At 41.7% G+C, this 13,902-nt stretch overlaps 1 protein-coding gene across 3 annotated transcripts in view; it reads right to left on the reverse strand.

Moving 5' to 3' along the window:
* Positions 1 to 2,454: 2,454 nt before the first annotated feature.
* The window catches only part of ITPR2 (inositol 1,4,5-trisphosphate receptor type 2), a 485,309-nt gene continuing 473,861 nt past the window's right edge, over positions 2,455 to 13,902 (reverse strand). For all 3 annotated transcript variants that reach the window (XM_007967992.3, XM_073020570.1, XM_007967993.3), the window contains exons 56-57: positions 6,908 to 7,069; positions 2,455 to 6,212 (exon numbers count right to left, since the gene is read on the reverse strand). In XM_007967992.3, the coding sequence (XP_007966183.2) occupies positions 6,126 to 6,212; positions 6,908 to 7,069 (249 nt within the window). In that variant the 3' untranslated portion in view covers positions 2,455 to 6,125. The remainder of the gene's footprint in view (positions 6,213 to 6,907; positions 7,070 to 13,902) is intronic.

A 13,902-nucleotide genomic window follows, 5' to 3' on the forward strand; every position in this document is an offset into this window, starting at 1 on the left:
CTCAGTTGAATTATTTCTTCCGAGAAGGCAGGAGTTGAGGTTGCTGCAGATCTGTACAGGTTCGCTGCTGGTAACTCAGGGTAACTCAGATCTCTTCTGCCAGTAACATCCTGATGCCTAATACATATGTCTGTGTTAGTCAGGTGGGCTGGGTTATGTTGCAGTAACCAGTTATCGCATACATTTATTTAACAACCAAAAAGAAATAAAAATCCTTAAATTTTAATGGCTTAACACATAAAAGTTTATTTCTCACCAATTCTGCTGTAGGTCTCAAGGTTCTCCAAGGTAGCTCCCTTCCATGATTCAGAGATTTAGGGTGGTTCCATCTTGGCCTCCATGATTGATGTGGCAGGAAAAGAACTGAAGGCCATATAGGGGCTTTTGAAACCGCACATTGTCAGCTGGCCTCACAATCCATTGGTGAGAAGTAGCCATGTGTTCAATTGCACTCAATTGCAATGGGTGCTGAGAAGTGTGACTTCTGTGCATAAACTAGGCAAAGGGGTATGACTACCGAGGTCTACTTCAGTGGAGAGGTTCTGAACTATGACTAGCTAACCTGGAACTACAGAATTTCCTAGAATTCCCTTACTGATAGGGTTACACATTAGATATGACCACAGGAGATATCTTCATGAGATTTGGAAGGCGGAAGTGATGCAGTCACTAAGCTCAGAAGTAGCAGGCAACAGGTGCCGCTGCAACAACCAGCCTCATCTCCTGGCTCACTCTGTCGGTGTGGGCAGTAGCTAGCCCACAGTCCTCCAGCTCACATGAGATCTCTTCCTTCAGCTTGTCTGAGTCCTGGGCCAGTTGCACATGCAATTCCATGAGGAAGGGTGCCAGCTTTGTTTTTAGGTCATCCACACTATGGAGTTTGGAGGTGGTGAGAGCTAGATGCAAATTTTGGTTTGTCTTCATGCGTTCCAGCTTGTCCTTGCTCTCTCCTGCTTCATACCCAGCTTTCCTTCCTGACTGCCAGCCCCACTGACTCATAGTGACTTCAGGCCCACCACGAGACACAGAAGCATTAGCCTTCCGGAGAGTTCTTTACCGTAACTGCATGGTATCTAATGCCTAAAATAAAATCTTCAGCCCATGATACCAATACCTATTTTGTTTCCCTGAGAAACCCTAATTGATAGTTGTACATTCATATTTTTAATACTGCAGGGCCTAATTTTAAGGTATTGTGGTTACAGACTTTTTATTTGAATTTACTGCTTAGAAGGCCAAGATCACAAAGATACACCTGACCCATGTAAAAGGAGAAGAGGGAGTGGGTTATGGTATAGAGAAAGGAGGATATAATTGTCCAAAGTGAAGATAATTATTACTGAAAAACCAGAAAGCACAGTCATTAGAGCAGGGAGCAGCCTTCGAAGCAGCTCTGTCCTATGCAAGTAGACCTGAGGGGAGGGGAGCTTTGCACGGATGTCTGGGGTGGATCGTAGAGGAAGTCCATGCCTGTGGCCACATTCCCACAGCTGTGAGTACGGCCACTCTCCCTGGAGCTGATCTTGCCCCAAGGACCAGAGTTAAAGGGGAACAGGCTAATCTGGGGGGAAACCCACACTGAGGCAGTAAAAGCCATCACTTTCTGTGAAACAGAGTCAAACTGAGTTTAACAACGTATCTCTGTTTCTATACATTTTTCTCCCAGCATCATATTTGGTGTCTGTTTTTGTTTGCCACGTGGCTCTGTGTGAGGTGCCAGCACCTCTGAAGTGGGTGAGGAACATAGGTGAGGCTGAAGTACACACATTCTGGCCTGGAGTTGTTCTCTGAACATTAGATCTTCCTAGGACTTCCTCAAAGCACCCCAGTTGACCAGGTAAAGGAAGGGTGACTTGCGGACTTCCACCACACTGCCCCCACATGCACACTACTGCCCGCTCTTCGTGCCAATTACTCTCACCAGAAGAGGAACTCCCTGTCCAATTGCCCTCCCCCAACCTTTCCTCTGATTACAAACAAAACAAACAAATGTTTCCACACTACTTCAAGGAACTGTGGCACACTGGAAAATACCCATATGAGTAAAGAATTCTATTTCTAGAGTGCATGTGATTTGTGCCACCCATGTTGACTTCAGCTGTTGCACACTCGGTTCTCTTCTGAGGGGAAGTATCATTTAAAGCTGTGCGTGTTAAGAATCAGGAAATCCTAAGCCACCCAATGGTCTGTGCCCACTGAGCTCAAGCAGGCCATCAGACACCATGTGATGCATCAGTACGAGCTGGTACACTGGGGAACTGGCCAAATCCCAATAAGCCTCAGGGACACTAGTCCATCTGGATTAGCTCATCGGTGTGGTTCAAGTCACCAAACCTTTTGTAACTAATGTCTTGCTCTGTAAAATAGCAATCATAATGTCTTTTCATACCAATGCAGATATTACTTAGAAATATTATTACTTAGAAATAAACACTTTAAAGTATTGCAAACAAAAAAGTTATACACATCCAATTTTATTAACATTTACTCATAAATTATCTGCCCTTGACATATATTGGAATTGTGTTTTTAGGCAAATATAGTAACCCTCTACAGCAGGATAGAAAGTCTTCTTGGTGATATGAGAAGTACTGGTGTGATAATTTCATAAATTATTCAAGTCTGTGGAAACACTCCAGTTCAGAGAAGGGTACCTGGATTTGTTTTCAGATTTCTCGATTTTCACATGCACGTTAGGCTCTCTGGTTTTGATGGTGCATGTTTTCTTCTATTAAATGAGATAGCTTTCTCAATAATTATATCAGAAACAGCAGCAATGAGTGACTACAGGGCCTCTACTGGCCTCAGGCATTTTCTAAAAACCAGAACTAGCTGTCAAATTTTGAGAATACAGAGCTTCCCATGGCCTTCCCCATCCCTGCATTTGGTGTGCACCTCACAATTTCATGCAATTTAGTGACTTGCCAAGCTCCTGCAGGCATCTGTGTTTGTGCTGAAGATGTCTGTCTCCTCTGCGGTGCACCGTGTTGTGTATCACAGCATATTGGAATGGGTCTGTAGGTCGAAACCGCTGATTTGTGATTCAGGATAGCTTTAACAGCCACTGGAGGGAACACACCATCTTATGGCAGTTGCTCTTCCACACAGCTTTGTTCTCTGCATGGGTAAGGGGTATCTCTGGGGTCCATCAACTGTTATATCATGATGCCTGTGCAATATTTACTTGCTTATATCCAATCTACTGGGTCCCTGAAGAATAAGCTTTTTTCTTCTTATTAGGTAATATTTACCCCTCCTTTTCTCTAATGATAAGAGTACTGGGAAGCAGAAATCCCTATCTCCACCTTCTCTCACCAACTCCCCAGCCTCCCCACTCATTCTCAGTCCTGGGGGCTGGGGGCTGGGGGCTGAGTGTGGGCCATACTGGCTTGCTGTTTGCAATAAAACAATTGTAAAATAAAGAGCAGCCAAAACAGGGAGTTATGAGCTGAGAATATGGGAAGAAGCACACAATTAGTTCTGATGAATGAAATATCTTCCTGATATTATTAACAATCCCTAGAAATTGTGTCCTCTTTACCAACAGAAAAATGTTGATGTGTAAGAAAATAAGCTCATTTCTAATTTAACTTTTTAAGGGGTAGAAAATATATTTTGCATACATATAAATTATTTATTTATATTATAGTCCTATATGATACAAGCATTTTCTCATCTAAAAGTGTTAACTCAGAAAACATACTTGCATTAAGCTCTTGAGCCTCAGAATGGAGTACAGAGGGAACAAAACCCTTTTGAAATTAAAAAATATTATTCAGCAGAAACTAATATTTTTGAACCAATATGGATTTTAAATAACTAAATATTTTTTCAAAATCTCCCTTAACATCAAAGTCCAAGATGATTGCATTTATTTTGATGTCACTATATAAATACAAGGATGTTAACTGATACTTACCTAGGTCAAATATTCCAGTTGCATTAATAAACATACACATAACAAATATAAATGTATATCAAATGTCAAATTTCCCCATTATCTTCTCCATTAGGAATTTGATGTTCTGAAAAGTGCCTTTTCTAAGCATTTAGGCGGAAAAGAAAGAGGCATTAAAAATACAACTAAGAAATATTTAAATTTTGACGAAATAAGAGTTTTGTTAGTTGCAGTCTCTTTTGAATACTTTCCTTAGGAGAAAATATGCTATGAAACAGTGATCTGCCACTACACAGTGGTTGGGGACATTAGGTCATTTCTAGATAGCAATTATATACACCTAATGGCTTATTCCCTACAAAATGAACTATTATGGTGTCAGAAAAGGCTAGATACTTTATCATCTGAAAGACAGGTTGCTCAGATGTGTACAAATGAATTTATTCTCTTGACCTCTAGTTCAGATGTCAGAAATATTTTATTTTGTACTAAAATAGAGATAGGTTCCTATATTGGAATATGTTCAGTATTTACCACCTTTCTCTTCTATTCTCTATCCATAAAACTCTGCCTGATTAAAATATTTTAAAGTGTACTTTTAACCTGATAATGTTAATAGCATTGATGATCCTGGATTTTAAAGATGGCTGCTTTAGTCTACTTTGATTTTGGGAAAGCCATTTAAAACAAACAAATATGTGCTATCGCTTAAAGTTTTATAAAGAATTAAGAGTAACTGAATGACAGCTAAATTTCTCATGTATTTATTGAGTGCCTGTTAGGTTCAAAGTTCTGTGCTGCATGCAGACATATCAAACTTTCTTATATCTTTGGATCACGAATGTCAGGGTCTTTCAGCTCCTGGTCAGAAAAAATACTACCATGTCAGAGTGAGGAATTCTTAGTATGAGGTGGTGCTGGGGAGTACCAGTAGCTTCAGTTCAAAAATTCATTGCTCTGGGTCCCAACACACCGCTTCTTTTCCTAACACTTTAATTATCCACATTTTGCTCTGTTATTCCAAACGTGTAGTCTCTAAGAATAACCTGAACATGCCAGGTTCTCTCCCTCCACAAATTCTGAGTGCATGATTTAACATAAAAACAATTCGAATAAGAGGTTTTTGTCTTTCTACATTTTGAAAAGCCCTTTCAGATACAGTTTTAAATACGTAATTGAAATGCGGCATTTTCTTGAGTATTCAATACATTTCTTGCATTTTTTTTTCCCTAACTGCAGGAATACCATAAATAAAAACGCTCAGTTCCTGAAGCAGTTCTTTAAGCACAGCAAACATGAGTCAAATAGCTTTCACCCCAGGTTTATAAAAGGCAATGCCACCACCATAAGTTTCTCAGTAATTCCTATCACCTTTAAGCATGTTCATGTATTAATCTCAATATATTTTAATAGTATACACACGGTCTCTAAAAACCCTTTCCTGGGGTTTACTGTTGGCTTTTTATTCCCCCAGATCTTTTAAAAATCTTAGCCTATACATGACTTAGAGCATGTTTTCAACAAGTTATACGAAAATCTCCTTTTGTGCTCCACATTGACAGAGCCTGTCTGAATCCGGAGAAGGCAATCACATTCTGTTATGTTGTCAGCATGAGAGGCAAAAGCTCCAAAGTACTAAGTTCCTAGAGCTGTAAATCCATTGTGCTTCATGTTATAAATAAAGAAATTGCCCTGTGACAGCTACAGTTTGGAAGCATTATCATTTCTCTTTTCAACTCTCACTTTTCATCTTTTCAGTTATTTTCCTTAGGAAAACTTAGCCACCAAAGTGTGACTTCTTGTATCACGAACCTATATGCCACAATTAAAAGAAAGAAATTCCAGCCAACCATGTCAGTGGCTGTAGTCAGCATTTAAGACAAAACTGACTCCTATCGATTTAGCAGAAGATAGTTCTCTCTGCCCCGTGTCTCCTTCCACCCTGCCGCTCCCTGCCCTCTCCAGCCTTTTGGGCAAGCCTTTTCTTCCTGTTGCATTGCGAATGTGTGATGTACGCTTTCTAGCAGATGCATTTGAGGTTAGGTCTTCGCAACCATGAAAACACAGTTATAAATTGTTCTCGGAGCTAACCCACTCAACATCTTGGCACTTGGTTGTTTTTAACTTTTCAACAATAGGCACTGTTCACTCCCCTCCATCTCAGTTCTTTATTCAGTGATCAGGCAGGACACTGATGAAAGGCTAGTCACGGCTTCCCCCCATGGTATCAGTGTGGTGGCATGTGATGATTCACATGGGGTGTGTTTGATCCGAGGAAGCCCAGTCTCTGCTTATTCTTCCTTTGTTCTGTCATCTGGGGGAAAAGAGAGAGCGTGTGTTCAGCGGATTTTCTCGCTCTTACCCAGTGCTGGTGGGCCACAACCGTTTTGAGTTAATATTCCCCAACTACCTACTGTCCAGCATCATATAGAATATATTTATCAAAAAAGGGATTCTTTTAAAAAAAGTGAATTTCCATAATCAGAGAAAAAGAGCAAACCCCTCTTTGTGGTTAGGAAGCAGGAGCCATTTTAGAAAATAGATCTTGCCTGTCACATAGCTGTCACCATCACCACAGTCATTTTAATAGCTACCATGGTTACTGTTGATATTTTTACTAATACTAACAATTTTATATGATAAAGGGGTTGATTATAGCATTGAAATGGCAGATACTAATGAGGATCTGCCTTTCCCATGGGCTTAGTAATTACTATCATGGCAGAAAATGATTTTTTTTTTTTAAATGCAAAGAGGTGCTTGTAGTTTGGCATTTTCTCCTTTCCCCCTTCCACAGAAGGAGAAGTGTCGCACAAGGCTCAGGGAGATGGGATAAGTGGAAGTCCTCGTTTACTGGGATGCACTTCTACAGTACGATGTGAGGTTTCTTTCTTGGAGTTTGCAATCCTCTATGGCTAATGACCTGGCTCCCTGGACCCTCTGTCTCCCCTCACCGGAGGTGGTGAATGATTTTATCCCACCCAGCACCATCTCCCTGAATGCACCCACCTGTTCCTTGAGCTCTGCCAGCTGACCCGACAGCTGTTTGACTAGACTCATGGTCGATTCCAACTTCTCCTGAAGGTTCCGAATTTCATTTTGCTCACTGTCGCCTTCATTGCTAACGAGGGACATGGCTCGCATCCGAGGAAACCAATCCAAATTCTTCTCCTGAAAGTAAATAAATGTGTGGGAATAAGGGAATAAGTATGGAAGGGGAGAACGTCTATAGCTGTTTATTATTATTAACATATAAACCAAAGTCTCTTAGCACTTAAATTGGAGAGAGAAAACCAGGCACAGGGAAGGGCTGAAGTAGGGCTTAGACACTGGTCTTCATGGGCTGGGGGAAGACCCCAAATATTGAAGCAAACTTTATACGGGCTCCCAGGGAGGTTCCAGCTGAGGCATTTAGAAAGCACCGTGAGGGCTACAGGCATTCAGTGAATGATGACGAATGATGAGGTGAGATCTGGAGGCTGGGGGAGCAGATCCAAGTGTGTGTGGGTACAGCATAGGCATGCACTGTTTCTCTTTCCCCCTGGCACAGAAGAGAAGGCGGGGGACGGTATAGGAAGGTGGTGAAAGAAATGTTTCAGCCTCAGCCACCCACACTACTTTACCTCCCACTTCCTCTATAAAGGCTCCCCACCAGCTCTGCCTCCCTCCGAGCTCCACTTGAGGAAGAGGGAAGTGGGAGGGCATGGCCCGAGGTTACTCTGTCTGCTCCCTTTGGAAATATTTTATTGCAATGGGTGAGAGTTAGACTTCCCCACAGGGCAATAGCTGGTTCCACTTCTGTTTCTGTAGGCAGCCTGGGTGTAGGTGTTGTGTGTGTGTGTGTGTTTTCCCTCCAATCGTGGTAGAGACTGACAGATGCTTTCTTCAAGACACTGCTCGATTGTCTAACATCATAGAATCACTATATATTACTTATATGACATTTTTCCATCCTCCCCAAAGCTCCGCAAGGTAAATCATGTGGTCTCCATTTTACACATAAGGAAACAAGAGGTTCTAAGTTTCATTACACTTGTCACAAGCTAGTAAATGGCCAAGCTGGGATTTGAAGCCTCTGCAGCATTGATGGGGTGTGCCAGTCTTTGTCTCTGTCTACCCACCTATTTCTCTAAATCACCTTCTCCCAACATCCCTAGCAGTGAGCATCGTGCTTGAAACTCTTTCCATTCCAGAAAAGTCCACTGAAATGGCTACAACAGCCTCTGCCTGTGGAATCCCTAGAATGAGAGTCATCAGTGTTCTTCCCTAAGTGACAGTGGCAAGGCCCAATTTGTGTATCTCTAGACTGCAGGCTCAATCTTACCTGGCCCTTGAGTTGGCTTTTTGTTGTTGTTGCTAGGCAGAGAATAACAAGTTCTTTATAGTTCCCTGCCCCCAATGGCAGTGAAAAGGGCTGATAAAGAACTAAAGATAAAACATATTGAAGAGTTTTAAACTGCATTTAAACAGCTGTAGCTAATTAGCATTTCAAAGGCGAACAGTAACTTACTCTGAAGTGCAGAGTGACAGATTCATTCATTCAATCAATCCTTCAGCATCTATTGTTAGGTATTTAGGGGTGAAAGTCAGATAAGGCTGTGTGTCTGCTCTCAAGGAGCTTATGGCTCAGGACAGCCCTCCACAAACAGTGGGCTGCACACTGTGTGTACCGAAATCCCCTGGTTGCTTTTGAAAACTGCAGATTCCCACCCCACCACCTCTTACCAAATCAGGACCTCAGGGAATGTGTGTGGTTCTAAAATCATTAAAGTGTTAAGGACTCTGGTTTATAGAAACAGGGAAGACTGGCTGGGTAGGGAGATGGAGCAAAGGGGAAAGATCTGAAATAGGCCTGTGGGGGAAGAGCAGAGGAAACCTAACAGGGACCCAAGAAATGCTTGCACGGTAGTGTGGCTGGTCCAGCTGCTCACCCACAGCCCAGATGGATGCGCAGATGAGAGAGAAAGCTCGACTAATACAGCATGCTGTGTCTCCCTGGGATGAGCATCAGAAAGATCAAGGTTTAAGGGAGTTCACACATTAATATGTGAATTTAAAATTAATTTACATTACCTATTATGTGAATTTCACAACTGAAGAAAGTGAGGTGCCATGGTTCAGATATGGTTTGTCTGTGTTCTCCAAACCTCCTGTTGAAATTTGATCTCCAGTGTTGGAAGTGGGCCGAATGAGAGGTATTTGGGTCATGGGGGCAGATCCCTCAGGAATTGGTTTGGTGCCATTCTCACAGTAGTAAGTGAGCTATCACTGTTTTTTTTTAAGACTGAGTTTCAGTCTTGTTGTTGTCCAGCTGGAGTGCAATGGTGCAATCTCCGCTCACCACAACCTCCACCTCCTGGGTTCAAGCGATTCTCCTGCCTCAGCCTCCTGAGTAGTTGGGATTACAGGCATGCGCCACCACACCTGGCTAATTTTGTATTTTTAGTAGAGACGGGGTTTCTTCATGTTGGTCAGGCTGGTCTCGAACTTGCGACCTCAGGTGATCCACCTGCCTCGGCTTCCCAAAGTTCTGGGATTACAGGCGTGAGCCACCGTGTCCGGTGAGTTCTCCCTCTTAGGAGCCTCGATAAGTTCTCGGGGGAATGGATTAGTTCCCGTGACAGTGCGATGTTACAAGCCAGGGTGCCCCTAGGGTTTGGTGTCTTTTTGCATATGCCCACTTCCCCTTTGGCCCTTCTCTGCCATATTTTGATGCAGCACAAAAGCCTTCACCAGAAACCAAGCAGATGCTGGCACCGTGCTTCTGGTGTAGCCTTCAGAACCATTCCCTAAATAACTTTCTTTTCTTTATAAATTACCCAGTCCCAGATATTTCTTCACAGCAACACAAAACAGATTAAGAAATGAAGCTGGTAACTGGATTAGCTGGGATCCCAACTCAGATCTGTCTGCACCAAGGTCTGTTGGCAAGACAGGAGATTGTAGACAGAAAGTAAAATAACAAAATTTAAAATTCTGAAGGTAAAACAACTTAATGAAATGAAAAATTTTGAGGTGAGAGTGCCTTAAGCCTGGTAAAAGTAAGTATCACTGAACTTGGGAAGTTAGTGTTTAACGGATACAGACTATTAGCTGGAGAAGATAAGAAATTTCTGGAGATAGATTAGTGATGGTTGCAGAGCAGTGTGAATGCGCCTCATGCCACAAAACTGTACACTTCAATGGTAAGATGGTAAATCGTGTGTTATATATATTTTACCACCATTTAAAAAAATCACAGAATTTGCAGAGGCTAATTTTTAGATGAATTGTGCACAAAACTCCTGAAGTCATCCTGCAGGTCAGTAGTCGGGGTAGATGAGGAGGCTGTGGGTGGCCAAGGGCTAAAATCTGTATGAATGAACAAGAGTGACCAGGAGGTATTAAAGGATAGGATGGGAAGGACTAGAAAAGTGCATTTTTATGGGAGGTTTGAGGTATGTTGATTTCTTGGTGATGAGGAGCCCAGAGTGCTGACCCTTTTCTAGGGCTCTTAATACAGACAGGTTGGGAAAAATAGGCAGTTACCACCAAGGAGCTAAAGGAGACGGGGCTTGCCATGGTTTGAATGCTTGTCCGCTCCAAAATTCAATTTAATTTTTAAATTTGATTGGCATTGTAACAGTATTAAGATGTGGGACCTTCAGGAAGTGATTAGACCATGAGGCTAATGTGTGAACTTCCACCTCATGGGGGTGATGATTGGTGCTGTAACAAAAGGGCAAGTTCGGTCCTCTCTTTCTCTCACCCCCTCACCTTCTATTCTGTGATTACGCAGCAAGAAGGCCCTCACCAGATGAGGGCACTTTGAAAATAGACTTCTCAGCCTCCAGAACTGTGAGCCAATAAATTTCTGTTCATTATAAATCACCCAGTCTCATGTATTCTGTTACAGCAACACAAAACGGACTAAGACAGGGCTCCTCTTGGGAGAGCCAAGAAAGCAGCGTTCTGGGAGAGATTTTTTCAACATACAACAGGACAAGGATTCCAGAGGGGCTGTTGGGACAGGAGGATTTGGGAGCATCACAGACTGGGCTTGGGGTAAGAAGGTACCAGGAACGGGAGGGATGGTGAAAACATCAACCTTCAAAAAGTTTCCGAAAGAAACAGATGCAAAACCTTGTTCTAACAGTAGACTGCAACTCTCACAGATAATGTGTGAGCGTTTGTAAAGCTGCCTCCAAATAAACACTATTGCAAGCATCTCAGGGGCCAGGATAAGCCAAGTCCATGGCCTCTTGCTTTTGAGGAAACAATGGTAGCTCTCAGTGGACCATAGCTGGTGCCATTTGAGCCACAGAATTCCCTTTCCCTACACTCTCTTTTTTCGTTTGTTTCTTTGTTCATCCATTCACTTAATAATCCTTGCTGTGTTTACTATGTCTCTGTTAGGCACTGGGAAAACAATAGTAAGCAAAATCCAGCACAATTCTCATGCTTACGGAGCGTGTAGTTCATAGGTGGAGAGTAAGACTTCAAACAAAGATGATAAAAGTAATGAGAAGCTGTGCTTAAGTGCAAAAGCTACACAGTCCTGTCATCCTTTCTCTTCGTTCCTAAATATCATCCTGTCTTCCAACCCTCTTCTGGTTTTTCTTTCTTTCACTCCTTGTATCGTCTGTGTTTTGGTTTGTTTCTTAGCCTTTTCTCTCTTACTTTTCTGCTTCTTGCTTCACTCCTCCCTTCCCTTGTATATCTGCTGATCTTAATCTGAGACAAATATATAATGTACAGCTAAAAATTGTTTTAATATGGGACATTTTATGGTTCCTTTTCTTAATTTTTAAGAGACCTGAGTTGAATGCTTTACATTTCTCACTACAATGGGGGGAAAAAAAACCCAGCTTAAATTGATTGCTTTCTGTTCTCTTTTTTAAAGAAAGCAGTCTTTTAAAAATCAGTTCCACAACTGATTTTTCTTCAAAATTACTGCAGAAAGTACAGTATTCCCTGTTATTTGAAGTGGATACATTTCAAAACCCCTAGTGGATATCTGAAACTGTGGAGAGTACTGAACCCTAGATATACTATGATTTTTCATATATATACATATTTATGATAAAGGATAATTTATAAATTAGGCACAGTAAGAGATTAACAATAACTAATAATAAAATAGTAAAATTAAAACAATATACTGTAATAAAAGTGGTCTCTTTCTCTCTCTCAAAATATCTTACCATTTCGGACTATACTTGACTGTGGGTAACTGAAAGCACAGAAAACAAAGCCATGGAGAAGGGGGATTACTGTATATTCTTTTCATGAAAATTAACTCCAATACAGCAGCATTCTTAAATGGTGAATATGCTTTTCCATTGAAAGTAGCTGCCAATTAAACACTCAGAAGTTTCTCTCTCTGTTCTTACGGCTTCCACAGAAGGCTCAATCTGAGCAGGGGAAGAGGAAGGTAAATCCGACTTTAACCTGAGCCAGAACCATAGGACAGACACACAGAGAAGATACTAGTTAACAGGACACCACTTCCTCTCCATGTCAACTTGTAATATGTATGCCATCTAACAAAGCAGTTTGATTTGGTTTGTTATTTCTTGATTTACTCATGCATGCTATGTACATCTTGTGATCATGCATATGATTATTAGATTCCCATGATGACTTGTGTCAAAATGAAATAATCTCCTTACTTCACCAGGAATAAACATATTTGACCACAGGGTACTATAAAGTCAGGGAAGATGTGGATTAACTGTTAGATTCTGAGGCTATAATGTATGGTCCTAGTAACTGGGTGAGTGGAAATCCAGAGCTTCTCAAAGATTCTAAAATGTAGAACTCAAAGATGAACCGTCACGTCCCTGAGAAGTCCCTTTAGGGCTCACACACTATGTCAACCATACCCTTTTATCCCTAAATTCTAATAATTATCTATTTCTCTGGGTGATTAAAAGACCATTAGATAGAAGTGTAGAAACCTTGTAGTCATTCAATAAAATGATTAGCTTGCAAGTGTCAAAAGTCAGCTGTGCTGGGCCAGGCACGGTGGCTCCTGCCTATAATTCCAGCACTTTGGGAGACCGAGGTGGGCAGATAACCTGAGCTCAGGAGTTCGAGACCAGCCTGGCCATCATGGTGAAACCTTGTCTCTGCTAAAATAGCAAAAATTAGCCAGGTGTGGTGGTGGGTGCCTGTAATCCCAGCTACTCAAGAGGCTGAGGCAGGAGAATCGCTTGAACCCAGGAGGTGGAGGTTGCAGTGAGCTGAGATCATGCCACAGCACTCCAGCCTTGGCTACAAGAGTAAAGGCTCTGTCTTAAAAAGAAAAAAGAAAAAAAAAAAATCAGCTGTGTTATGTTTTCATATTTGGTTCTTAAATGTGATACCTGATCTGTGGGAAAAGACAATGGGGGTATAATGGAAAGAGCACCAATCTATGAGTCAGGACACCCCGGTTCTGGTTTTACCTTAGCAAAATCTGGCAATAAGATATAAGGAGGAAGAAAGCCTTATTCTCTGAGTCCCAGTTTCTTTATCTGTAAAATCAGACTGTCATCCTAGGTGGTGTCTGTGTCTCTTCCAGCTCATCATTCTGTGAACAATGATGTAAAGACAGCTTTAAAAACCAAATTGTTGAGAGAAGATTGAGCTTGCCAAGTGAGCAAACAGAAACATGGCACTTTGGCTAGAAGCAGCCTCAAAACCACACAGCCCACACCCAGTATACTGCAAATGGGGAGCCTGAAACCTAGAAAGTTTAGGTTTCCTTGAGGTCTCAAGGCACAATAGCAGCAAATATCCCTGCACTTGACTCCCACTTCTGGGCAAGTTCTTCCATATTACATAGTGGACTAGCTCTTATATAGCCTATCCCTATTCTTACTTAATTGTCCACTGGCTCAAGAAAATATAAAGAATGTAATAATTTTTCTCCATATCAGAATGAGATTAAGAAATAATGCGATTGACTTATGTTAGCCAAACATTGGAGAAATTGTCTTGGTCTTTTTAGCTCTATTAGGTACATATTAAAAGCTGACTGT

This window comes from Chlorocebus sabaeus, chromosome 11, assembly GCF_047675955.1.
Source record: "Chlorocebus sabaeus isolate Y175 chromosome 11, mChlSab1.0.hap1, whole genome shotgun sequence".
NCBI classification, from domain to species: Eukaryota; Metazoa; Chordata; class Mammalia; order Primates; family Cercopithecidae; genus Chlorocebus; species Chlorocebus sabaeus.